The sequence below is a fragment of the Saprolegnia parasitica genome, assembly GCF_000151545.1.
Source record: "Saprolegnia parasitica CBS 223.65 unplaced genomic scaffold supercont2.7, whole genome shotgun sequence".
In the NCBI taxonomy this organism is placed as follows: Eukaryota; Oomycota; class Saprolegniomycetes; order Saprolegniales; family Saprolegniaceae; genus Saprolegnia; species Saprolegnia parasitica.
In genome coordinates this window covers 694,140-719,113 of record NW_012156401.1, presented here as the reverse complement: position 1 = coordinate 719,113, position 24,974 = coordinate 694,140, and the positions used below count along the sequence as shown (strand labels likewise).

The 24,974-nt window shown below is 59.3% G+C and overlaps 9 protein-coding genes across 9 annotated transcripts; 4 read left to right on the top strand and 5 right to left on the bottom strand.

The window, feature by feature from the left end:
* Positions 1 to 307: 307 nt before the first annotated feature.
* On the top strand, positions 308 to 5,087 carry SPRG_03000 (hypothetical protein). Its single transcript, XM_012341582.1, has 5 exons — positions 308 to 921; positions 973 to 4,069; positions 4,125 to 4,616; positions 4,662 to 4,835; positions 4,883 to 5,087. The coding sequence occupies exons 1-5, from the start codon at positions 344 to 346 to the stop codon at positions 5,075 to 5,077; spliced, it is 4,536 nt and encodes a 1,511-aa protein (XP_012196972.1). The 5' UTR covers positions 308 to 343; the 3' UTR covers positions 5,078 to 5,087.
* Positions 5,055 to 7,732, bottom strand: SPRG_02999 (hypothetical protein; the record flags this gene model as incomplete). The annotated part of the gene is made up of 3 exons (XM_012341581.1): positions 5,055 to 5,878; positions 5,932 to 7,508; positions 7,552 to 7,732. The coding sequence occupies 3 exons, from the start codon at positions 7,730 to 7,732 to the stop codon at positions 5,099 to 5,101; spliced, it is 2,538 nt and encodes an 845-aa protein (XP_012196971.1). The 3' UTR covers positions 5,055 to 5,098.
* A 331-nt stretch (positions 7,733 to 8,063) lies between these two features.
* Positions 8,064 to 9,545, top strand: SPRG_02998 (hypothetical protein). Its single transcript, XM_012341580.1, has 6 exons — positions 8,064 to 8,226; positions 8,275 to 8,303; positions 8,348 to 8,484; positions 8,532 to 8,928; positions 8,974 to 9,235; positions 9,297 to 9,545. The coding sequence occupies exons 1-6, from the start codon at positions 8,095 to 8,097 to the stop codon at positions 9,519 to 9,521; spliced, it is 1,182 nt and encodes a 393-aa protein (XP_012196970.1). The 5' UTR covers positions 8,064 to 8,094; the 3' UTR covers positions 9,522 to 9,545.
* A 553-nt stretch (positions 9,546 to 10,098) lies between these two features.
* Positions 10,099 to 10,719, bottom strand: SPRG_02997 (hypothetical protein; the record flags this gene model as incomplete). The annotated part of the gene is made up of 2 exons (XM_012341579.1): positions 10,152 to 10,719; positions 10,099 to 10,104 (listed from the first exon to the last, which is right to left on the bottom strand). The coding sequence occupies exons 1-2, from the start codon at positions 10,710 to 10,712 to the stop codon at positions 10,099 to 10,101; spliced, it is 567 nt and encodes a 188-aa protein (XP_012196969.1). The 5' UTR covers positions 10,713 to 10,719.
* Positions 10,720 to 11,312: 593 nt separating this feature from the next.
* Positions 11,313 to 12,837, bottom strand: SPRG_02996 (hypothetical protein; the record flags this gene model as incomplete). The annotated part of the gene is made up of 1 exon (XM_012341578.1): positions 11,313 to 12,837. One exon carries the CDS (start codon positions 12,835 to 12,837, stop codon positions 11,338 to 11,340), a length of 1,500 nt encoding a protein of 499 aa, XP_012196968.1. The 3' UTR covers positions 11,313 to 11,337.
* A 999-nt stretch (positions 12,838 to 13,836) lies between these two features.
* SPRG_02995 (hypothetical protein) lies at positions 13,837 to 16,518 on the top strand (the record flags this gene model as incomplete). Its single annotated transcript, XM_012341577.1, has 6 exons — positions 13,837 to 14,269; positions 14,318 to 14,894; positions 14,948 to 15,013; positions 15,063 to 15,197; positions 15,242 to 15,698; positions 15,760 to 16,518. The coding sequence occupies 6 exons, from the start codon at positions 13,837 to 13,839 to the stop codon at positions 16,516 to 16,518; spliced, it is 2,427 nt and encodes an 808-aa protein (XP_012196967.1).
* Positions 16,519 to 17,254: 736 nt separating this feature from the next.
* Positions 17,255 to 18,951, bottom strand: SPRG_02994 (hypothetical protein). The gene is made up of 8 exons (XM_012341576.1): positions 18,763 to 18,951; positions 18,647 to 18,715; positions 18,508 to 18,593; positions 18,311 to 18,457; positions 17,789 to 18,255; positions 17,679 to 17,723; positions 17,539 to 17,626; positions 17,255 to 17,482 (listed from the first exon to the last, which is right to left on the bottom strand). The coding sequence occupies exons 1-8, from the start codon at positions 18,894 to 18,896 to the stop codon at positions 17,355 to 17,357; spliced, it is 1,164 nt and encodes a 387-aa protein (XP_012196966.1). The 5' UTR covers positions 18,897 to 18,951; the 3' UTR covers positions 17,255 to 17,354.
* Positions 18,952 to 21,826: 2,875 nt separating this feature from the next.
* On the top strand, positions 21,827 to 23,027 carry SPRG_02993 (hypothetical protein; the record flags this gene model as incomplete). The annotated part of the gene is made up of 4 exons (XM_012341575.1): positions 21,827 to 22,149; positions 22,191 to 22,651; positions 22,688 to 22,965; positions 23,013 to 23,027. 4 exons carry the CDS (start codon positions 21,827 to 21,829, stop codon positions 23,025 to 23,027), a joined length of 1,077 nt encoding a protein of 358 aa, XP_012196965.1.
* A 67-nt stretch (positions 23,028 to 23,094) lies between these two features.
* Positions 23,095 to 24,180, bottom strand: SPRG_02992 (hypothetical protein; the record flags this gene model as incomplete). Its single annotated transcript, XM_012341574.1, has 3 exons — positions 23,095 to 23,208; positions 23,252 to 23,596; positions 23,629 to 24,180. The coding sequence occupies 3 exons, from the start codon at positions 24,178 to 24,180 to the stop codon at positions 23,095 to 23,097; spliced, it is 1,011 nt and encodes a 336-aa protein (XP_012196964.1).
* Between the last annotated feature and the right edge of the window lie 794 nt (positions 24,181 to 24,974).

Below are 24,974 nucleotides of genomic sequence, written 5' to 3'. Positions count from 1 at the left end.
TGACTCTTGTGTGACTGCGCTTGCAGGCGCAACCGCGACGTTGGTACATACGGACGAGCATGCTGGGTACAGTTGAGAACACACTCTCACGAGCTGAGGGACTCGGCAAAACAAAACTCGATTCCTCTGCTGTGCCCAGCATATATTCAATCGTCCACATGAGCGCGCTGTGGTATGCCAATATTTCATGGCGCTCGAATATCGAAGCGCGATTGCGCGGGGAAACGGCAGGTATCCGGACGAAATCCGGTCGTTTCACCGGGTTTCCGGATACGAACAACGTGAAAACGACCTGGGTGATTGATTTAGAAGGAAGCCGCAGAAGCCGGACGATCGACGACGCATGAACCAGCTTCGGCGGCTCGCGAGCTACGTCGTGGACAGCAGCCAGCACCTCAAGCCGACGCTCAAGCACATGGAGCCTAGCTACAAGCACCTCGACCTGACGTATGTGTCCCCGCGCGTCCTCGTGGGCGGGCGGCCGGTCGACGGGCCGACGGACAAGAAGGCGTGCGTCAACAACGCGGTCGAGCTTAAGATGTACCTCGAAGACGAGCATGCGAACCGGTACTTGATCTTCAACCTCTGCGACGACGAGGTTGCAGCGATTTCGCCGCAGACGCTCGAGTTTTCTTGGGAGCGCGACGGCGGCCTGCGGACGTACACGCCGCCGTCGGACCACATCTTTCGCATCTGCTACGCCATCTTTGCGTGGCTCGCGCTCGATCCCGAGAACGTCGCCGTCATTTACTGCCACAACGGCAAGACGCGCAGCGGCGTCGTCGTCGCGTGCTACTTTCTCTTCTCGCGGCTCGTCGACGACCCAATGACGGCCCTCGCGCAGTTTTACCAAAAACGGCTTGGCATCGAGACGCTCACGCCCGACTACGTGCGCCGCAGCATGCCTGTCTCCATCCAGCGGTACGATATTGTCTCTTCCTCGAGCCTAATGCATATATGCTCTCTTCGTAGCTTTGTCACCAACTTTGGCTCGATCATGGAGCACCAAGCGATCCCGAATCCGGACCCGCTTTTGCTCAAGGCCATCATGTTTCGCGCGCTACCCGTCGAGCTCCAGCCGCTCATTCAGATCTGGGACGACTGGCACCTCATCTTCTCCAACGCCAAGGACGCCGTGAGCGACCACGTGCCGCCGGTCGTCGACTGGAACCCCGAAGATGGCTTCCTCGCCATCTTATGGGACGGCGGCATCCCGCTCGACGGCGGCTTCTCCATCTTGTGCTCGTTTGGCGACGACGGCGACGCCGAGATGGACGCAACGTCGCGCGTCCTCTTCCGGTACATGGACTCGACATGGTTTCTCTCGCCGGGCCTCGTCACCCTCAAGAAGGCCAACCTCGACATGATGAAGCAGTACGAGCACGGCTTTGAGGACGAAAACTTCTCGGTCGACATGGTCTTCCACAACAGCAACGTCCCGCCACGGCTCATCGTGCCCGTCGACTATACCGGCAACTACGCAGTCAAACAAGGCATCGTCGAGATCGCGGCCAAGCACGCGGTGGCCCCCGATCCGTCCATGTACCTCAACTTTGTCAAGACCGGTTTTGACGCGACCGCGTCGACGTATGCGCTCCAGCGCGCGCAGAATGCACCCAATCTGGCACTCGACATCTTGCACTCGGAGGCGCTGACGACCATCTTTACGCGGCTGCCGCCGAGCCCGACGTCGCGCGACGAGAGCCTTAGTCAGCCGGTGCACGAAGACAGCATCAAACCCTCGTCGCTCTTTGCGTCGTCAACTCCGCACAAAGCGTCGCATTCGGAAGCACATCGGAGAGCCTCGTCGTCGTCGTCGTCGTCGACCTCGCCGCGTGCGGAAACGCTGGTCGTGACGCCGCCCAAAGGGTTTTCGGTGCCGCGCGCGACCGAACCGAGCCCGTCGTCGCGCCGATCGAGCGCGTCGTCGAGCTACCACGACGCCGAGCCTGACGGCGACTCGGTTTGCGTGCTCTGCCACGAAGAAGACTATGTGCTCCGACCACAGTTGGTCCGCTGCTGCGGGTGCCAAAAGTGCTTCCACACAAGCTGCGCGGGCTTGAAGAAGGTGCCGTTCGGACTCACAACGATGAGCGACCGCACCAACCACGCGGCGTACATGAAGAAGTTCTTCCACGGCTGGCGCTGCACCGCCTGTGCGGCCGCATCCTCACCATCACGGGCACCGACAACGGGGGGGTTCCTCACCGAGCCAAAGAGCCCCAACCACGACAAGTACGAACAGCTCAAGGAGCTTCTGTCGGCCAAAGGCATCTCAATGGACGACCTCTTGCGCGCTGCCGACGCCAACCTCGTCAAACCACCGTCAGACGGCCACGACAGGACGACGAATGACGCGCTGGACGTCACGGACAAGTACAAACGCATGGTCGACATGGGTGTACCCCTCGCCGCTGCGCAGAACGGGATGCTGCGCGACGGGCTCGACCCGGCGTTGCTCTACGGATACACGGCACCGCCGGTCGTCGCACCGGCCGCTGCCCTAGCCGAGCCCGTGCTCATGCTGCGCGACGCAATCCAGTTTGAGGGCTACTTTACAATGCTCTCGAAAGGCATCTCGAAAGACGCGGTCAAGCACAAGATGCGCATGTGCGGCTTGAACCCCAAGATCCTCGACCTCGACCCAAAGGCATCGTACCTTGAAGTCAAGAGCCAGATCGAAGCGCTCCAAGCCGAAGTTATTTATCCGAGCGGGTCGCCGCCCAAACCGTCGTCGGCCAAGTCCCCACCAAAGTCGGCCCCCGCGACGTTCGTTGTCCCTGACAAGGCATCGACCGATTCGTCAACAAGCACAGCAACATCGGCGACGACGACCATGGTAGCGCCGGCAGCGGCTGTGGACGCACCCGCTGCTCTGCCACCATCCAAAGAGACTGCGGAGGCACCGAATCCCGCGGCAGCTGCGTCGGAGCAGCAACCGGCGGCAAGCGATGGCCCTCTGCGCCTGCGAGACGATGCGACCTATGGCAAGTACTTCAAGATGCTCAAGATGAACATCCCAGAAGGCGCCGTGCGACAAAAGATGATTGAACACGGCGTCAACGTCAAGGCTCTCGAGCTCGGGCCAGACGGCTGTGTCGACGACCTCGATGCTCCCCCAGCCAAGGTATTATTGAAGGACGATGCGACGTACGGCAAGTACTTCAAGATGCTCAAGATGAATATCCCAGAGGGCGCTGTGCGACAAAAGATGCTGGAACACGGCGTCAACCCCAAGGCACTGGAGCTCGGACCGGACGCGAGCGTGGATGACCTCAACGCTCCTCCACCAAAAGTCCTACTAAAGGACGACCCGACGTACGCCAAGTACTTTAAAATGCTCAAGATGAACATCCCGGAAGGCGCGGTGCGACAGAAAATGATTGAGCACGGTGTCAACATCAAGGCGCTTGACCTCGGGCCCGACGGCTGTGTTGACGATCTCGTCGTCAAGGTTCTCCTCAAGGACGACCCGACGTACGCCAAGTACTTCAAGATGCTCAAGATGAACATCCCGGAAGGCGCGGTGCGGCAAAAGATGCTGGAACACGGTGTCAACCCACGGGCATTGGAGCTCGGGCCGGACGCCTACGTGTCGCAGCTCGACGCCAACAACAACACGAGCGATGCGCCGCCGCCTGCGCCCAAGAAGCCCGCGCGCCGCAAGAAGCTCTTTTGGCAGCCGATCCCGGATGACCGACTCAAGAGCGGTCATCAGTCAACGATCTGGGAGGCCAAGGGCGACGACGAGATTCAACTCGAGATGGACATGGACGAGATCGAGTCACTCTTCTTCGCCAAGGCCGACAGCAAGACCAAGAAAGCGGCCGCCAAGCCCCTCGCACGCAAGCAAGCCGTGACGCTCGTCGACGGCAAGCGCGCCATGAACGCTGCGATCGCACTTGCGCGCATCAAGCTCACGTATGCGCAAGTGGCCGCAGCGATTGGATCGCTTGACGCGTGCGGCTTGACGCTCGAGCAGCTCGTGACCATCAACGAGTACCTCCCGACCGACGATGAAGTCAACGTCGTGACACGCTACGCCGGCGACCCCACTGCCCTCGGCGAGGTTTGGCAACACCCGTGTATGTACCCCGGGGCTCACCCATCGTTTTGAATCTTAGGCAGAAAAGTTCTTTGCCGCGATCGCGACCGTGCCCCGGTACAGCCTCAAGATGGAGTGCCTCATCACGAAAAGCTCGTTTCAAACGCGCGTCGCCGAGATTGACGCGTCCGTCACCAACGTCACGCGCGCTTGCGATGACGTCAAAGGCAGTCGATTGCTCAAGCTCCTTCTTGGCATGGTGCTCAAGCTCGGAAACACGCTCAACGGCGGCGAAGAGACGGAGCACGCAATCCGCGGCTTCTCGGTCGACTCGCTTCTCCGCCTCGGCATCACGAAAACCGTCGACAACAAAACCACAGTGCTCCATTACCTCGTCCGCGTCATCAAAAAGAACCAGCCACTCGTTCTCGACTTCGCAAAAGAGCTCGAGCACGTGCCGTTGGCGGCGCGCGAGGCGACCGAAGCCATTGACCAAGCCCTCTCGAGTCTCTCCAGCAGCGTGCAAAAGCTAGCGGATGAGCGCGACCGCGTCAAGACCGAAGGCGTCGAGGTGTGTCTCTTCCCTTCTCTTGCCCTTTTTAACGACATGGGATAGAGCTTGCTAGCGACATACGAGGCGTCGGTGGCGGCGACCGAAGCCGATTTACGCCGACTACGGTCCGGCGTCGACCACATGAAGGCGCAGATTGCGGCCGTACTCGACTACTTTGGCGAAGATCCGGCCAAGAAACCGGCCGACTTTTTCCAAACGCTCTCGTCGTTTTGCCAGGTGCGACGCAACGTCGACTCCACTTCGACTCAGCGGCTTTTCTCTAGGCATTTGAGAAGGCCAAGACCGAAGTGCAAACAGCCGACGATGCCAAGCAGCGAGCTGACCGACTCCTCCACCGACGCACGTCGAGCAGCATCGACATGACGATTCCGTCGCGCCTCCTCGAAGAGAAAGCCGCGGGGATGCGCCAAAAAGCCATGACGTTCCGAACCAAGAGCACGAGCCTGACCGATCTATGAGAATGGCGACATGTGTGATTTCTATCTGTACGTGCTTCCATCGCACGATGCTAGGTAGACAACGAGGCTGAGGAGGAGCACGATGAGCTGGTTGCGGGCGTCCGCGGCCACCCATGTCAGTAGCGACCCCGCCCGCGCACGGTCCGAGACTTGATCGTCGTACTCATCGTCGGCGCGCCAGGGCTTGCGCATCGATGCGTCGTCGTCCTCGTCGTCGTCCTCGTCGTCGTCCTCGGGCTCGTCATACGTGGCAGCGTCGTCCGAGTCGTCGGGGACAATATCGCGGCGGCGCGATCGCGGCAGCGACAGCGGCGGCATCGCAGCGACGTCTTCCGGAACGATGGCGGCGGCCTGGCGGAGGACGTCGAGCCACTCGTTGCCGTCGTAGACGCTGTCGACGCGCAGCACCCAGCTGTCGCCAGTCGGGAGAGAAATGCGAAGGAGCACGCAGATCTGGCTGAGCTTCCGGAGCTCGACGCGCATGTCTTCTTGTGACGAGACGTCGTCGATATGGCAGTCGGAGATGACGAACGCGTCGCGAGGCTTGACACTGTCCTTGCGGCTGAAGAGTGAAAACACCACACCGTCGAGACGGCACCAGCGCCGCGACCAGCGCATCATCATCTTGCGGCGCTGGTTGTAGACGTGCACATACCCGACCTTGACGCGGTTGGCCGGCGTCAACCGGTCATAGTTTTCCTTGAGCATCGCAATTTCGTCGTGGTACGTATGGACCGAGTCGGCTTTGGCATGGTCGAGCAGGTACGGCAGCCGCTGCATCAAGCGCGCCCGCGCCGCCACCTACAATATCAATGTATCAATCTATCCGCCGACAAGAGAATCATATATCGGACATCGGGGGTGCTGTAGCCGTAAAAGAGGCTTTGGAGGGCCGTGCCGACCGCTGTCTGCGCCGCTTTCGAGAGCGTGGGGTTCGAACCACCGACCTCGATTGCACCGGCGCCGACACTCACCGAGAAGCTGCTGTCCGCGTGGACGTTGAGCAAGAGGAGCTCGCCAGCGTCGAGGCGCGGCGGCAGTGACGCAAACGCGTCACAGATGCTCTTGGTGTCGTCGAGGAGGTGCGCCGACACGAGCAGCGACGTGAGGAGGTCGCAGACACTCGCTAGCACCACCGGCGTCGCATGCACGATCGCGAGACGCTTCCGGAACGCGCCGGTCGTAAAGGCGACCGAGAAATCAGGGTCCGCGGCGACGCTGCCAAACGAGAGCCCTTTGAAGCGCAGGAGGTGGGCGCTGGCTTGGACCGGGTCAACGTACAGCCCGACCGAGTAGTTGGCGACTTGAGGAACGTTGACGCTCGACCACGTGCCGAGGAGGACTGCACCATCGCCGAGGCTGCCGGGAAAGAGCTGGCTCGAGTCCGGGTCCATGAGCGGGCCAAACGGAAGGCTTTTGCGCGGCGCGAGCACAGAGTGCGCGTCTTCTTCGGGCGCGACACCCTCATCTTCGTCGTCATCGTCGTCGTCGTCGTCATCCTCGTCATCGTCTTCGTCATCGGCTTCGTCGTCATCATCATCGTCGTCTTCGGCAATCGGTGCCATGTCGCCCGAAGGCCGAGGCACCGCAGCAGCCGTCGTGCTGCCAGTAGTATTGCCCCAGAGACACGGGAGGCGCTCGACGAGACCCCGCTTGGCGAGGACCTGGACCGAGTTGCTATCGAAGAAGAGTCCTTGCAGCGCTCGAGAGAGCGCGGGGGCAGCAAGGCACGGGTGCGAGATGCCTTTAAAGTGAAAATCGAGCAGTCCCGGCGACGGCAAGAAGGTGCAGATCATGCTTTCGCCCTTTCGCAGCGACTTGTCGATGAAGGACACGAGTTGTTCCAGTTCGTGGACCGCGGCCCCAATACGCGGGCGAACTTCATCGTGGAGCGCGGCAACAATGCCGGCGCGCGAGAGTCGCTTCCGACAAGAGAAGACGAGCGTCTTGCGCACCGGCGATCGCATGAGCGCAGCGTAAAAGCCTTGGTCGTCGATGAGACTCTGCAGCGGTGTGTCGTGAAAATGCGCCAACAAGCTGCGCGCCTCGATCGGGTCGATGTACAAGGCGACGGCTAAGATCGGCTCGTCGTTCCAGCGCACACGGCGCACGAACGGCCCAACGCCGAGGAGTACGTCGCCGGTCGCTCGGAGCTTGGCGGGAAACTGGACGGCCGAGAGGGTCTCGATCATAGGACCAAAGGTCTTGGCGGTGGCGACGGCGTCGCAGTGGCGCGGCTGCTGCCATAGCGTCTTGTCGGTCGAGATGTTGACACTGGCCTTGTCAAGGACTGCGCCCCAATGAGCCACGAACGCATCAACCCACTTGTCGCGGTCGGCTTCGTTCTCGGCGGCGAGGAAGATCTTGTCGTCACGGACGCGCAGGATGAAGCCATGCGGCTTGGGCGACTCGAAGAGACTGATCGTAATGTCTACGGCAGAGGCATGAGCGCGTAGCCTCGGCGGGCGACATACCGGCGGCGGTCGGCACGCCGCCTGTCGGGCTCACGCGGAAGTTCTCGCTGCGCTTGACACCGCGCGAGTTGAAGAAGAGCAGCGTGTCTTTGTCCAAGTAGACCTGCCGACCCTTCCACGTGTGGAACGTGCGGTCGCGCCGGAGGAGCCGGCCCTGGACGAGCCATGTGCTTGTCGCCATCCTGGGCAAGTCGCGTAATGCCAAACCGCCGTCGCCGATTGGCCGGTACGTTGACCAATCACACGCGAGACAGAAATATTCAAAGTGAGAGGTGCGTTAAATAGGTTTTTACAGGCGTGGAACATCGTTCGATGCTGTAGAGTCACTGCTTGTGATGAAATAAGCGAGTGGGGGCATGGAGGCACCATCGAAGGGATGCCATGAGGTGACGTGGACGACAAGGCGATGAAGGAGCGACGTGTGGGAGAGTCCAGCACCCTGTAACACCACTCGGCGCCGTTTTCGTCTACATTTAACGCGTTTTTTGCCAACAAGTTGGAACACTGTCAAACTCGATATTGCACCTTGCCCGTGGCACGACCATGGCGCTGCCGACGGAGCTCCAGAACCTTGTCGTGCTCCTCTTCACGTGCGGGCTCGGGCTCTGGGCAGCGCGGCTCGCGTTGCTGCTCGTCGACCTTGCAGCCATGCGCCGGTCTGTCCAGAAGCGCAACGTACAGCCTGCATTCCATATCTCCAATTGTACCTCACCGACAGGCTAGGTCATTTACCTGCCCGAGCTCGGCCCGAGGTACGTTTGTCGTGGCGTCATGGCGCCCATCTCGATCCTTTTAGCTTGTCAATTCTCGAGCAAATGACGACGCAGCGGCTCCAGCAGTATCTGCGCACGCAAGACCAAGTGAATAGCTTCCACATGACCAAGGTCGACGCGCCCTTTGACGTCGTGTCCAACAGCCTCCGCGTCACGCACGGTGCGCTGCTGCTACCGCTCGCATATTGCTATAGTGTTGTGTGGTAGAGGACGGGCGTATCGGTCTCTCGTTCGACTTTCAGGCGTCGCGCGCCGGCTGCTCGATCGAGACGTACTGGGGCGTTGACGCCACCGACTTTAACGAGACGACGCCTGCGACGGCATCCAAGCGGCCTACTCTCGCGCGCCACGTGCAGCAAGCGTGGTCGTCGTTCACGCGGCGGCGGCAAAACAGTGATGACAAGGCCGAGCGACGGGCGCTCAACTCGATGCCGTCGTCGTCGTCGCCGACCGTACCGCCGGCGCCAAGCTCGCCACCTCCGGACGATGCCATCGACTTGACGCCCATACCAGATGCGACCACTGCGACAGCACCAACGTCGGTCGCGACCACGTGGATGGACGATACGCCGGCGTCGTACCAAATGAAGTCGTCGTCGCTGCAGTACGCGTGTCGTTGTGTCGACTCGTGTCGACGATCTTGGCGTAGGTTCCCGCCCGAGAACACGGGCGCGTACCGCCTCAAGACGTACACGCTGCCGCCCGTGTTCCCATTACCGGCCGATGCGTCGGTTCTCGTTGTCGCGATTGTGTTTAAAGTGTCGGCGCCAGAGCACGTCGTCGTCGTCAGCGACGGGCGCACCGACCCGATCGTCTCGGAAACCATCTTTGTCGATGTCGCGTTGCACAAGTCCCCGAGCATTACCAAGCGCATCTATTATACACAAAGCGGTCGTGTCCATCTCGCCCACGTACGTCTTCGTTTGGATTTTCTATTCGGGACTAGACTGGACGAATCTTGTCCATGTGTAGGAGCTCTACGGTCTCAACGACTTTGTCGAGTGCTCGATTTGCCTCGAAGACCCGACGCGCGTCATCATTTTGCCGTGCCGCCACTGCTGCGTCTGTCCGACGTGCCTCAACGAGATCGAAACGTGTCCGATCTGCCGCACCAAGTTCAACGCGTACATCACGATGGACCCGGACACGTCGACGGCCCTTGCGGCCATCCTCCCGACCAGCTCGGCGATTGTCTAAGCTAAGAGCAAAAGAATATCCTGGTTCTTATTGTACGAGTGTTGTTGGTGCCACAGAGTCCTATCAACGAGTTTTTTATTACCGAGTGTAGCTCTAGAGTGATGAAGAACTGCGCATGGTAAAATGATGGTTGCTTGGCGAGCGCCCACGAGTAGAGTCGACGACAATACCGGCCTCTTGCGCTGTCTCGCAAACTTCTTCTTGCAACGCGGCAGACAAGGAAATCACGCGGACGTCGAGCGTCACGTTGGTGCACGTGGCGAGCGCCGAGAGCAAGTTCCTGACATCCTCGGTCGTCACCAGGTTGATGCTGCAGCTGATGGTGCATGGTCTTGGTGCGTGGATTTCTCTGACGGCGTCAGCCAGCATCTCAGAACTTACCACGCTGTCCTCGTCAAAGACGATACGACGCACACCAGCAGCGAGGCAGCGCCGAATCGCGTCTTGAACCATGTCCGGTCTCTCGCTCATGAAGGAATCGGAGCCTGACCACGTGATAGTCTCGAGTTTCGGCGACCGGAGGACCCACTTGAGCACAGCAGCGAAACTTGACCCAGTCCAATCGATGAAATGAAAGTCAGCGCTGCGAAGCATCAATGGACTCGTCCGCATCTGGTCAGCGTATCCAACGTTGACGTGGACGAGACGGAGGTCGGTGAGCGCCACGAGGGAAGGCAGGATGGTCTCAAAGAAGTCCAAGTTGTTGCCTGGGGCGTCGCGAAGGGTGAGCTTCTGGAGCTTCGACAGGTTGAGCAGCGGCACGAGCTCACGTAATGGCGTACCAGTTGACGTGATGCTGAGGCCGAGGTCAAGCTCCGTGAGGTGCGTCCACGCAACGCCATTTGAAATGATGGTCTCCACGACGGCAGGCGAATCTGTCAAGCACAGATTCGAGAGCGTCGATGCCGCCAGCGCCAGCGCTTTGCCGAGACCTGCGTCGCCAGTGCTGAAGCCAACGAGGCTCAAGCGTCGCGCGTGGCCCGACGCAAGCCAGCGCTCAATGATCGGCGCGGCGTCGAGTGGGTACTCTGGACTGTTGCTGCGGTGTTGGAGCTCAAGGTCCTGGACGCAGTGGGCCGGCGTCGTCATGGCTTCAAGCACGTCGACCGCATACGGAAGCTGCACGGTGTGGAGGCTCGTGCACACGCGCAGCATATGAAGGAACGCCTCCTGATGGCGTCGCCCAAACATGCGAAATGATGCGCACGTGGTGAGTTTGGTCACCTTGGCCGCCCAGTGAGCGACAAAATGAACGAAGGGCACTACGACGTCGTCACTGTCAATAGCTCCGTACGTGGGCCAGTGCATGCTGAGCGAGTAGCCGTCGACGCACACCGAGCCGAAAAGAGGCAGCGCCGTCACAAAGCGATCAATGTCGGCTTCGATGACGGCACTGAGGCGTGGCTGCGGCCAGAACGGAGTTGATTTCCACGTCTGTGTGTCTAAGAGCTCAAGAAGCGCCGCCAGCGGTGGCGTCAAAGCGGTTTTTGGCAGAGCGCAAATGAGCGACGCGACGTCTGTAGGCGATGGCGTGTACTGGACGATAGTGAAAAGGACGTCGGTGGCGTCGAGAAGCGCTCGCGTAGCCTCCATCCTTGATGCAGTCGACTCGTGCTTGGAGTCGCGGAAACGGTAATGACCATCTCGTGGATGTTTCGCGTTGAAGACCCACACTCAGGTCACTTACAAATTGTAAATGCAAGGATTGTGAGTTCCTGTCCCTACAAGTTGCACAACTGTTTATCCGGATACAGTATACTATACCCTGGCATTGAGACAACAACTAATCAACGGAGTATAAAACTGTATTTGAGCACTAAAGTGGTGACGGGCTGCGCGCAGTCCAGTAATGACTGTGCGCCAAGGGCCCGCCTTTGTAGTCGACGACGATACCAGCCTCTTGGGCTAGTTCGCCAATAAATTCTTGCAACGGGGCACAGTAGGGATACACATTTACGTCGAGCGTCACGTTGGTGCACGTTGCGAGCGCCGAGAACAAGCTTCTAATGTCCTTGGTCGTCTTCAGCTTGATGCAGCAGACGACGGTACATGGTCTTGGGGCGTGGATATCGCGCACGGCGCCAGCCAACATCTCGGAGCTCGCCATGAAGCCCTCTCGATAGACGACACGACGCACACCGGCATCGAGGCAGCGCCGGATTGCGTCTTGAACGGCGTCCGTGTCCGCTCGCATGTAAACATCGGCGCCTGACCATGTGATGGACTCGAGTGTCGGCGAGCGGAGGGCCCACTTGAGCACCGCGGCAAAGCTCCTCTTGGTCCATTTGACGTCATGAAAGTCAGCGCTGCGCAGCAGCAAAGGACTCGCGAGCATCGGTCGAGCGTGTCCGATATCGACGCAGTGAAGACGGAGGTCGGTGAGCGCCGCAAGGGAGGGCAGGAGGCTTAAAAAGCAGACGCTGTTGCCGGCTTGGACGTTTCGAAGGGTGAGATTTTGGAGCTGCGACACGTTGAGCAGTGGCACGAGCTTGCGCAGCACATTCCCCGTAGGCTTGTTGCCGAGGTCGAGGTCAAGCTCCGTGAGGTGCGTCCACGCAATGCCATTCGAAATGACAGTCTGCAAGATGGCGGGCGAATCTGTCAAGCAAAGATTCGAGAGCGTCGATGCTGCCAGCGCCAGCTCTTTCCCGAGACCCGCGTCGCCAGTCCAGAAATCAACAAGACCCAAGCGTCGCGCGTGGCCCGACGCAAGCCAGCACTCAATGATCGGCGCGGCGCCGAGTGTGTACTCTGGACTGTAGTACAAGTGTTTGAGCTCGAGGTCCTGGACGCAGTGGGCCGGCGTCGTTACGGCCTCAAGCACGTCGACCGCATACGGAAGCTGCACAGTGTGGAGGCTCGTGCACATGCGCAGCATATTGAGGAACGTCTTCCGGCTGGCCCCGTACTTTAACAACGCGGCCAAGGTCATGTGCGTCATTTTGGCGGCCCAGCGGACAACAAAATGAAAAAAATGCAGATCGTCGACGTCGTCACTGTCAATAGCTCCGTACGTGGGCCAGTGCTTGCTGAATGAGTAGTCGTCGATGCACACCGAGTTGAAAAGCGGCATCGCTGTCACAAAGCGATCAATGTCGGCCTCGCTGAAGCGACGGATGCGTGGCTGCGGCCAGAACGGATTTGTTTCCCACGGCTTGTCCGGTGTTATGAGCTCGAGAAGCGCCGCCAGCGGTGGCGTCAAAGTGGCTGGCGGCAGAGCGCGAAGGAGCGACGCGACGTCTGTAGGCGATGGCGTGTACTGGACGATAGTGAAAAGGACGTCGGTGGCGTCGAGAAGCGCTCGCTTTGCCTCCATCCTTGATACTGTCGACTTGTGCTTGAAGTCGCGGAAACGGTAATGACCATCTCGTGGCTGTGTCGAGTTGAAGACCCACACTCAGGTCATTTCCAAATTGTAAATGCAAGGATTGTGAGTTCCTGTCCCTACAACACCTCTAATTGTTGAAGTTCAATGCACACAGCCGCAATCAAGAAGGCAGAGTCCTCGTCGACATCTTTAGTCTAGCGGTATCGACACTGTTTCACCACCAGATAGACCCAGGTTCGAGTCCCGGAGAGGGTCCACTTTCTGATTGCCGCTATACAGCAGTGTGCACTAATACACTGTAGTACAACAAAAGGATGTAAAGCGAGCCGTACATGGAAAGAACGGCCATGTCACGAGAGAAAATCGAGGGAAGCATGGAAATTCGTCTTCGCTATCTGAGCACGCGTAATTCGTGATGACATCGTCGTCCTCGTCCGTCAACGCTTGTAGGTACCCCTCCAAACCATTGCCTCCAGACGCTGTGTTGGCTAATCTAGATTGATTTCAACGCCAACACGTTTGATTGATTGATAATCCAGATAGCGTAAAGTGATATATATTTGACAAGAGCAAGCTTTGGCGCGCACCGACAGACAAGTCCCTAATGCCTATCAAAGCCAAGGGGTACAATACCAGTACGTCCATGGCATACAACATGCAAGAGAACAACCGTACCGTACAAAGATTGTACTGTACGCGCATTGAAGTTGCAGGCCAGGACGCGCCGGCGCGCGCGACTGCTGGCGCCGACCCTTGGCCAAGACGAGCGGATGTGTTGTAACTCATTGCTATGGCGCTGCTTCTCGGGGCCTGCTTGCGGCTCCCGCGGGCCTCTGGCAACTTCAAGCGCTGCCAATCTTGCCGGGGTGAAATAAAGCGCCAATCACAAGTCGCCGGCGGTGGAATTTTATCCAATCCGTGACGTCTCGTCCGAAAGCGTGGCAAAAAGCCCATCAGTTCGAAAGATTCGCCGAGCCCAGCAGCAGCATGCGCAACGAGCGGCCCAAAAGCAAGGGCCGACTAGTCAAGCTCTATGTGCAAGCCGAGACGCCGCCCAGCTCCCAAGACAGCAGCTCCCAAGAGGCCGAGCTCAATGCGCTCGAGGCCGAGCACATGGCCTTGCTCAAGCGAGCCAAGATCCGCAACCTCCAGCTTGCCAACGCTGCGCTCCGAGAAGGACTTGCCCGAGGCGGCTACGTAGCACTCGGCCGAGGTCTTGCTCAGGACATCAATGCGGTACCTCGTGTCGCCAGTCCGCAGTCCGCCAACGACGAAGACGACGACGGAGTTGCACCGGACACCTCGGGGCCTCTCGTCGAGCCGGCCAACGATCAAGAAGCCGCAAGAGACGACGGCGGCGATGAAGGATCCAAGGAAGAAGCCGGCGGCAACGAAGAGGCGTCGCACGAGGACGTCGGCGGTGCGCCACTCAACAATCACCTTGCGCCACTCAACGACCATCTTGCAGTAGTGCCAGTGGTTGCCAGTCCTCTGGCGACCAGCGATACGGGCACCGATGAGGACGAGACCAAGCAAGACGACAGCGACGAGGACATTGCTAACGATGACATCGCGTCAGAACAAGGCGTTGAAGTGGACGTCGACGACGCTGGTGATGACGCTGGTGATGACGCTGGTGATGACGCTGGTGATGACGGCGACGACGATGAGGTTGCACCGCTGGGTGCCGGCGCGTCGCATCCGGTCGACAGTCCTCGAGCGACCAGCAATCAGGAAACCGATGAAGACGACAAAGTCAACCAGCAAGAGCCCGACAAAGACGCGTCTAGCCAAGGCGAGTCCGACGACCACCACCACCGCGATTCTCCAGAGCGCCATCGCAAGCGATCGCCGTCACCAACATCATCCTCGCCGCGATCCAAGAGACCACGCAGCACCCCGTACGTCCACAGCTCGTCCATCTACTCACCCTCTTTTACTCAACCTGCCGTTAGCTCTTCCCCCGACGACGACAACCAAGACGTCGGGAGCAGTCACGACGGGTCCCTCAGCAGCGACGCCGAAGCTGCCGAGACATCCAGCGGGTCGGCTCGACCTACAGTCCAGCGTATATGTTCACGCAATCAAGGTTGCGTAGCGTTGACGTCGCGTCGCCAGAGCGTCGCCGTGGACTTCCTCTCGTCGTCGACGACGACGTTGTGCGGTACTACACCGTTTCCTCGCTATCTGCAACATTGCACATGCATGCGTAGACTCAACACCAATACGGACGACGACGAGGCGCCTGCGCCGTACGGCGAAGAGCCTCACGACGAGCCCGACATTTTTGACTTTGGCGGCGGCGAGTTCGACGAAGCCCCTGTGAACGACGACGACGATATGATCCAGTACGCTATTCCATAGGCTTGGTTCCTATCGGACGTCGATGTAGTAACGACGAGGACGAGCCGCGTGGCATGGTCGTCGCCAACAAGGCCTTGGCAACCCCAGCGACGCTGCGCCGCCTCCACGAGGCGCTTCGCAGCTTGGACGCTCGCCGCGACGCGCACCTCGCCTCTCGTCCGCGCCGAGGCCGTGGCATCAAGATGGACATTAGCCAGCATTTGATTGATGTCGTCGTCCAGCGTGGAAGCATGATGGCGACCGACCACGTCGCCGCCGACGCCGACATGCACGAGCTTCTCGACGCACTCGCTTTGACGCCTCTGGACGAGGCGATCGCGCGCTTCATGGCCATCGCCGACGTGCTCCAGCGTCGGCAGTGGCTGCGCCGCGACGCCGCCTTTGGCGAGTACTTTCGGACCACCGTGCAGAACGGGACACAGTATCGCGGCGACCGGCGGGCCGTGGACGTCGACACTGGCCCGTGGGTCGCCCATCCTCTCCAGGTACATTATATTGTCTATTCCATGTACAATAATGTCTGATGGACAATACTGTCTATGCTAGCATGTGTGGAGCCACCTCCCGACCGCGATTTTTCCGTGGTGGACCGTGCGCGTGCACCCGTCGGACCCGGAGCCGCAGTCGATCGGCCCGAGCAATGCGTTCATGGTCGGCAACGAACAAGTTGTCTGTTTTCCTGTGGACGGACTCACGGGTCGCGTCATCTTCAACGCGCTGGCGCGACCGAGCCGCAGCAGCAACGCCGAGACCCGCGCCACGTCGGTCGAGCTCTTCCGCCTCACGCCCAACGACGCAGACGCCGATGCGATTCTGGCGCTCGCGCCATATTGGCTCGCTGCCATCCAGATGGAGCGCGCCGCACATCGCCAAGACGATCCGTGCCGCGTCGTGCCGCTGCCCGAAGTCTTTGATGTCCTCGAGCAAGCGGTCGAGACGTGGGTCGCCAACGCCCAGGCGCGACGGCGTCCGGGTGCGGCCGACCTCTCGATCCGCGACCAACTCGATCTCGTCCAAGCGTTGGTGCCATCGGAGCCATTGGACCGTCTCGACCTAAAGTACATGGGGCGCAGCGACGGCTGCAGCTTTGTGACGCGCGCGCGGTCGGTGCGCTGGCTGGTCTTTGACGTCTGCGCCGTGCTGGGCTGCTCGGCCAGTCGCTTGCACAAGCAGCGGTGTACGATCCACAGCCGCGACAACCTCACCGAGTGCGTTGTGGACAGCTGCGACGAGCTCGGCTATGGCGGCGAAGGCATGTGCACCCGGCACCGCGCGCTGCCGATTCCGGTCGAAGACGACGACTGAGCCGACGCAAGCCTTTTCTTACGCTTTTCTGTCTGCAATTTATGGACACCGACACGTCCGTCTCGTGGTGGCTTGGGCGGGCGAAGCAGCCATCTCCAGCATGCAGCAGAGATTAGGGTTACAACCGAGGAGGCAGAGGCCAAACTGTCGAGCACAACGCATCTCGATCGACGGGTAGTGCCGAAGCGCTTATGGCTGTCGAGAGGAGCCAACGACTATCCAAAAACGGAATCCTATCCACACCGTCCTATCCAATCGAGACCCCGTGCGCAGACGAATTTGACAAAACAACAATAACGCCCTCGAGTTGTCTGGGGTATCCAAGGCGACCTTAACTCGTCAAGGCATCGCTACCTTGTACGACGAGGACAGACGATATCGATACACGCAAGCTCGTCGATGCGATTCAAAGTCCGCCTGCGCAGACGATTCCGTGAGCTGGACGATCGTGACAAGCGCGTCGAGGACCGACGCCGGCGCGCGACTCGGTCGCTTGGCCGTCATCTCCTAGAACGTCCGTTGCCAGGTCGTAAAACGTAGATACTAGTAATTCCTACCTGCATGTCGGACATATTTCCCGTAATTCCTACCTCCAGATACGAATTCTCCAAAAGCGGCTCGAATGTCATCCAAACTCCGCCATGCATTGTCAGTCGTGCCAAGGGTACAACCCAACGGCTCTGGACCTCTCACTCTTCTTTGCCCGTCAAGCGTCCACGACGACTGTGCTGCGAGGATCTCACAAACCTACCCCTCCCTTGCAAGTCGACACATCACAAGAAATGACGTGTATGTACAAGCACGTTGGTTGCGTCGATACCAGGAAAGCGACAGCATCACGCGCGCTTGATCTTCCACGCCGACTTCTTCTCCGAGACCGCGTTGAGGAGGTACGGCCAGAACGCAGTCGGCCGACGGTCCCACGAGTTCATGACACCCGCGTACAGCACCGTGAGTGCATAGCCTACAGTACCAAATGCGTCGTCTCCTCTCCAATAGGCGCAAAAGTAGTGTACGTACATGGGACGACCGTGATCAGCAGCAGCGGCAAGATGAAGAACGAGACCAAGGCCGCGCCCCAGAGCCGGCAAATCGCCGTCATCGACGACTAGGCAACATGGACATGAGGATATCGACTCCATCCTGCAACAACTACGTACACAGGGAGCAATCACTTGGCGCGTTGCAGCGTGCGACACAAAGCTCTACACAGCAGACCCCCATGAGCATGGATACAACTATGGATCGATCCAAGGATTCTGGATGATACCTGGTTGGCAATAAACTCAGTGAGGAGCTTGTCCTTGGCGCGCCACTGCCGATCGAGGAACGCTTCGACACCGAGCGACTGGACGTCCTCGAACGAGAATTTCTGGCCGTGCACAAATACATCGTCCGGGCCGCTGCCAGCGACGAGCGATTTCATCGACGGGATGTCCGTGTCAACGTTGCGGCCATAGCCCATGGCAAAGGTTGGGACTTCGCCGCTGTACGAGGGATACGCCATCGTGAGGTCGTAAATGTCGGGCTTGGTCTGCGTCTCGTCGGACGAGAAGGCGTCCATCATGATCTGGAGGCCGGTCGAGCGCGGCAGCAAGAGGTGCTCGAACGTCGGTCGGTTGGTTTTTGCCGCAAACGCTTTCGACTTGGCGACATATTCCGTGTGGATCGTCGTGCCTTCGGGGAAGATGATCATCCAAAACGGAAATTGGTCTTGGAGAAAGCTCTGCATGTACTCTAAGCAACATGCATGAGAAGAAGTAGGCGGACAAAGATGCGGAGGCGAAGGTACCTTGGACGTGCAGCCGATCGTGCTCAATGTTGCGCTTCAAGAAGAGAAACTCAAAGAACTGCATGCCCCAGCCAATGATCGGAACGTGCTTGAGCTCGCCCTTGAGCGTGATCTTGACGTTCCCGGCGGCGCCTTGGAGCCGCGCCACTAGGAACCGCATGAGATCCTCGTGTATGCATGCTTCTTGCGCGTCGTACTCTGCCAGAGGTACCACCAGTCGGCGTCGACTTGGTGGTTGGCGAGGATGATCATGGGCTTTGCAATGTCGGTCGGAATGTCGCCGCTACAGACAGAGGCGACGTGAGGGCGGGTAGCGCATGCGGCCAAGGACAGTACGTGGCGACGATGTTGGCCTTGGGAAAGCTGCACGAGAGCACGTCGACCCACGCCTGCTGGCACTGCGCCCTAGCACATACGGATGAGGCATGCATGGCGCATGGCCAGGGACGCACCCCATGACCTTGCGGTACAGCGCGCGGTTGAAGGGCCGAATGGTCACGTAGATGGCGAGCTGGTAGAGGTTGAAGACCGCCGAGTTGCAGAGGATCCAGAGCACATGGAGCACGGACGTCGCCTGGACGATCATGATGGTCGCTGGCTGGCAAAAGCTCGAATGTTGATGATGTAAGCTGAAAATGTCGACTAGACACCCACCACCTGGTTTTGGAGGGCCACCCACCACAGCTTTCAGACGATTGTTAGGGGGACCTGCTGCGCTGCACGCCATGGTACCAGTCTCCTTCTACCAAGCCCCTTGTCTGGTCTGTTGGATACGCGTAGGAGCAGTCCGTGCGCTGCCTTAGTGAGGATAGAGTGGCATCACGTCACCGTGGATATGGGTCCTCCAAATATGGAAAAAGTAAGGGGGCCTACGAAAACGAAGCCAACACGGCAAGATCGTGTTCGAGAACCAGCTGGCGTTCGACCAATCGGCGGCCGCCAGCTTTGACTTGGCCCCACAAGATCGTAGTCGAGCGACCGCTCCAAGCTCACGACGTGGCAGGCTTCGGCACCATTCGGCAGCGGCGAGCCGGCTGGCGGTGGACGACCAGCGCTACGAGCATCGCCGGAGGTCGACATGGCAGCAGTTGCAGCACCTGCTCGTGGCTGCGTGGTCGCAACGCGGATGTGTCGTCCCACATACCGTACGCGGTTGGCCTCGGCGCGCATCATCGGGACGACGATTTGATGGAGCTTGTCGCGGCAAGCTCACGAACGAAGCGACCCTCCGTCATCATGTCTACGTTGGATCCGACAACGCGTCGACACGTCCCTCGTTGGGTGCGAAAGAAGCGCCTCATGGACATGCAATCGAGAAGCCTCTCCCACAGTAGTACTACGTGTAGTACAAGATTCATGGCCGTGCCCAGAGGCGTGGTGGGATGAACATGAAGCCACATACGAGTACACGAGTAGAGTTGCGCCGATAATGCCACACGCCCTCAAAGGCTTCAATAAAACCGGGATGCACGAGGTTTAGGATTGTCCAACTTGCAGTATATCGCACACGACACACAAATCCCAAGTGCGGGCCGTGGTTGTCAAGCTGGTGTCGTGGACGAGTTGTGTTGATCAACGCGAATAGACATTATATCTATCTATCTATCTATCTATCTATCTATCTATCTATCTATCTATCTATCTATCTATCTATCTATCTATCTATCTCATGTACCTCGGTATCGTGTCGAGCACGGGGAAGTTGGTTGGCCGCTCTCGAAACCAAAATCCGGATGAATGACACGAATGGCAACCGCACCGCTCAGCAAGTGACAGCAACACGACCGAGTCCGGCACCAGCGTCGGTGCTTGACGTTGCCCACGTGGTCGTCGCCATCGTCCAATGCACGCCGTCGCCCCGGACGTGACTTCCTTTCTGCAAGCACTGCTACCAGCGACATTGACGCCACCTCTCGCAGCCCTCCGCCAGCTCCTTAGCTCCCTGGAGCCATGGAGTATCTGGCCGCGACGAAACCTTTGTGACGTCAACGATACCCTTCTTGTCGCTACCATGTCCATCTGCAACTTGGTGTGCATTGGTGGCTACTCGTGGTGCTAACACCCACAGCCGTACGACGTCAACTTCGATGTCCTCTATCGCATTGGGTTTGCGCATATACGCTAATGTCAGAGCACACCAGCGAGTCGAAGCGTGTCGACAATGACGCTGCAACTATCGGCATCTCCATTCGGAATTTAGAGCTGTAGAGTGTATTCAGACTACAAACAATCAACAAACTCATTAAAGGAGTTAGGAGGTTAGGAGCCGAAGCTGCAAACCTAGCCACGTTGCAAAACTGCCCCGACGGCGTGCATGGCAACAACGACACCCAACGACATGTCGTACGTACCTTCGAGTCCTTTCTGACATACCGGTATACAAATCCCAAACACGCGGGCTCCGTCGGTGACGCCGTGTCAGAGCACTTTGACATTGTCAATGCGTCTGATGACAACATCATGGAAATGACTTACAACGAGCAACACGAAATAATGTGATCAGCCAATCCATTGACGTGCGCCTCATGTTTCTTCAAAAGTGAGCATGACCATGAGCTCTTTACTGGGTAGCATCATGGGGTAGCATTGGGCCACGGGTCATGACATCGATGCGGCGATACTTCTCTCCGGTACTAGTACTTGTTGCGTGTGCTCGCCAGTAATATTCTCGTTGTTCAAAATTGGAGCGTGCGCTGGGTATCTCAGCTAATCGCACAGCGATTAGCTGAATTGTGTGCGATTCGCACACACTGCATCCAATGTGCACTAGCTTTGGGTATTCATGGCCTCGATACCCATGCTCGATACCAAGTCCTGCTAGGATCGCTGCGGCATTACTGGTGATATGCAAAAGATCCACCGCTGCGGTCAGTGATTGGCGGCTTAGAGGTCGTTGCGTGGCAGCGTTGCAGGCTTCTCTACCGCACGACACCCGACACTGCCAGACGTCACTGTATTGCAGCCAACTGGAGAACGCGCCTCATTTATGCCATCGCCTTGGCCTTCTTACCGCAGCACCCGTCCAGTATACCGGCACGCGGTTCCACCGTCTATGTAGAGCACTTGAATGCTCTTGAAAACACGGAACTTCGTTGGTCGCTCCCGATCCGTGCGTTTGGCGTGCATGTAGCCCCAAAAGAGGCGATTCTGCCATCGAACCGATAGAGTGCGTGGCCGCACGAGGTGATAGGAACCCGTCGTGAAGCCGGCAAGGTCTGGCCACAGCCACAATTCACCACATCGAGTGACATCCAGTTACCGGTAAAAACCAAGGGTAACGATATTTTTGAGCAACTGGTGTCGGTTCGCGCGGCTTTTACAGGCAGCGAGCGCGTGCACAAATAACTTGTTTTACTCGCATACGGTGCACACCATGTGACGAAGTGTAGTATGCAGCGCTCAGCGCACGCTGTGCTAGTGGTGGGAATGCACGAGGCCTCTGCCAGGACTTGATCAACTGTGCGTTCTCATTATCCAATCTTCTCGTGTCTCGTCGAGCCAAACCCAACTGTCGTAATGGTGTCTGTCAAAGCAATCTTTCTCGGTATCACCCTCCTCGCCATGGCTCGCGAGGCCCAAGCCCAAGACGGCACTGAGTCGATCGCTGCGTATGGATCGGACGACTTCGACTCATACGCCTACGGCTACCCGACAGAGGCGCCTGAGACGCCATCCCCTTCAACCCAACGGCCGACGCGCACCCCGAAGCCGACGACGTCCAAGCCAACGCGCACCCCGAAGCCTACAACGCCCAAGCCGACGCGCACCCTGAAGCCTACGACGCCCAAGCCGACGACGGCCCCAGCGACGCCGCGCCCGGGCTCAACAACTGGCACGCCGTTGACAACTCCCGCTGCGACCACCATCGCGCCAACTCCAGGCGCGACAACTGTCGTGCCTACGCCGTTGGCTACCACTGTCGCGCCTACGCCGGCGGCAACCACTTTCGCGCCGACTCCAGCTGCAACGACTGTCGCACCTACGCCTGCTGCTACTACTGTCGCTCCGACTCCCGCTGCGACCACTGTCGCGCCTACGCCTGCTGCGACCACCGTGGCTCCGACTCCCGCTGCGACAACCGTCGCGCCGACGCCTGCTGTCACCACTGTCGCGCCGACTCCCACATCGAACACAACGAAACCGTGCACCACCACCAATGCGCCGACGACAACGACGCCCACGTCGACCACCAAGGCGCCGACGACGACGACACCGTGTATCACCACAAAGGCGCCGACGACGACGACGACGCCCACATCGACCACCAAGGCGCCGACGACGACGACACCGTGTATCACCACAAAGGCGCCGACGACGACGACGCCCACATCGACCACCAAGGCGCCGACGACGACGACACCGTGCACCACCACAAAGGCGCCGACGACGACGACGCCCACATCGACCACCAAGGCGCCGACAACGACGACGCCCACATCGACCACCAAGGCGCCGACGACGACGACGCCGTGCCCGACGACGGTGTCTTCTACGAAGACACCGTCGCCAACGCCGTGCAAAACTACCACCACCCCCTGCCCCACAAGTTTCAAGCCGGCCTCAACGTCCACAATCCCCAACACGTGGTCGCCCACTGTGACTCCGTGCAAAACTTCTACAACCCCGTCGATGCGCCCTACGACGGCTCCGTGCAAGTAATTCATAATGTGCAATACATGGTATATTGTCTCAAATTATCGAGTTTCTTCCAAGATGAGCATCGCAGTGAGCTGTGTGGGCGCTGCAATCGACGCGAAATCGGCGCTTTGCGCCAAATATTGGACCTACCACCGCTTGGAGCACACGATGAAAGTATTCTCCAGGTACACGGACAAAAATCTGGCCAGCCACAAACGCCAACTCATCGTCCAGAACCTCGATGGCTCGCCGTCGACGATCTACATACGATTGTCGTAACTTGATCTCTGCGAATCATCGTACCTGCGTATCGTCGGGCGAGAGCACTCTTCGGCGCAAACCAACGAGGCGTCGCGTAATGTCTTGCATCGCTTCCACTGTGTCGTCCTCGGCGTTCGCGTGGTCCTTGACCCACGCCCATGCGGCCGTCAAATACTCGATCGCCCGGTACGTGTCGTCGACAGTCGACGCGCACTCGCCGAAGAGCCGAAGCGACGCGACGACGTTGGTCGATGCTTTCACGCAGAGCGCGTGCGCCTGGAGCGTGGTCGTGCACGCCGGATGCAGCGCCCGCGTCAACAAGCTCAGCGGCGCCGTCGCGAGGCAGCAGTCGGCGCGGCTCGTCACCAAGGAGCTCAGCGCTGGCGTCTCGTACAGGCGTAAGCACTCTTCGTAGAGACTCGGAGCTTTGTCGGGTGCTCCGACTTGATCGACGAGACACGCCTGTGTGCGTCGCACCTCGACAAATGGCGCGCTTTTGCGGCCAAACGTCTCCTTGAGAACGCCCAGGCAGGCGTCGCACATGGCCAGCGCCTTGTAGTTCTCCCCGCGGCCATGTAGATGTCGACGAGGAAGACATGCGTCGGACCGAGATGCCACGACGCGATGGCCACGGCTCGCTTGACGAGGCGCCCGATGTGCTCGACGTCGCCTTTGGCATGTGCGAGCGTCATCGCGACGGTGTGCGCTTTGGCGAGGTGCGCGTGCCAGCGCGGTCCGTCCTCCAGCGCCGCAGTGGCAAACGTGTCGGCGTCGCCAAGGTGCGACGTCCGCGCCGAGAGCTCGGCGGCACACACAAGGAGGTGCACCCGGTTGTGGTCCGTCGGGTGGGCCTCCTCGAGCGCAAGTGCTAGCTTGACGAAGGTCACCGCGTCCGACAAGTGACCAGAACCGACGGCGTCGTCTGTGGACGCAATCAACCGTGTGCTTTCGGTCGTCGTCCAGAGAACCATCGACGTCGATGATTGAAGCCCGACGATATGGTGTGCTCGGAACGGCCCGGGGACGTCCCCGGCGCTCGCAATGCGATGCAGTACCACGGTGACACCAAGGTGTTTTTCCAGCGCAAAGAGCACCTGCGGCAAGTGCAGATCGTTGCGCGTCGGCGTCGTGTGCCAACCAAATTTGAGTCGCAGCGTTGGAAGCAACTCATTGTCGAGAAAAACAACGGCCTCGGCGCCGCCAGCGCAGACCAAATTGACGAGCGTCAACACGACCGATCGCAATGCCGCCGCGAAGCAGCACCTTGGGCGTTCGGGCCACCATTTCAGTGAGAAGAAGTCGACGGATATGGCCGAGCGTAGCGAGCTCGTAGAGGCGACCCAAGTACCACATGTTAATGCCGTCGCCGTGGCGTCCACGCCGTGAAATATTCGTTGGCTTCGAGGCGGGCGACGGCCGATGGGAGCACCGACTTTTGCAAATAGTGCCTCGCGCAGGCCACCGTGCTATCGAGCGCTGCCACGGACCCGGTGCCGTAGACGTTGGAGCTCAGCGCGGTGTGTGGTATTGCCGAATGTACTCGGGGCGGAGCTGGTGCGGGCTCGTCACCGTCGTGAGCACCGTCGTCGTGTTCGAGGGCGTCGGGTACGCACAAATGTCGCAGGCGGGTCCATGCATACGTGTCGTCCTTCAGTCACACGACGCGCGCGTCACACGGCAATACGCGCAGAAGGGCCATGGCGTCGGCCGCGTCTGTCTCGGGCGGGCACAGATTGAGATGCTTGAGGGCCGCCGTTGCGGCGAT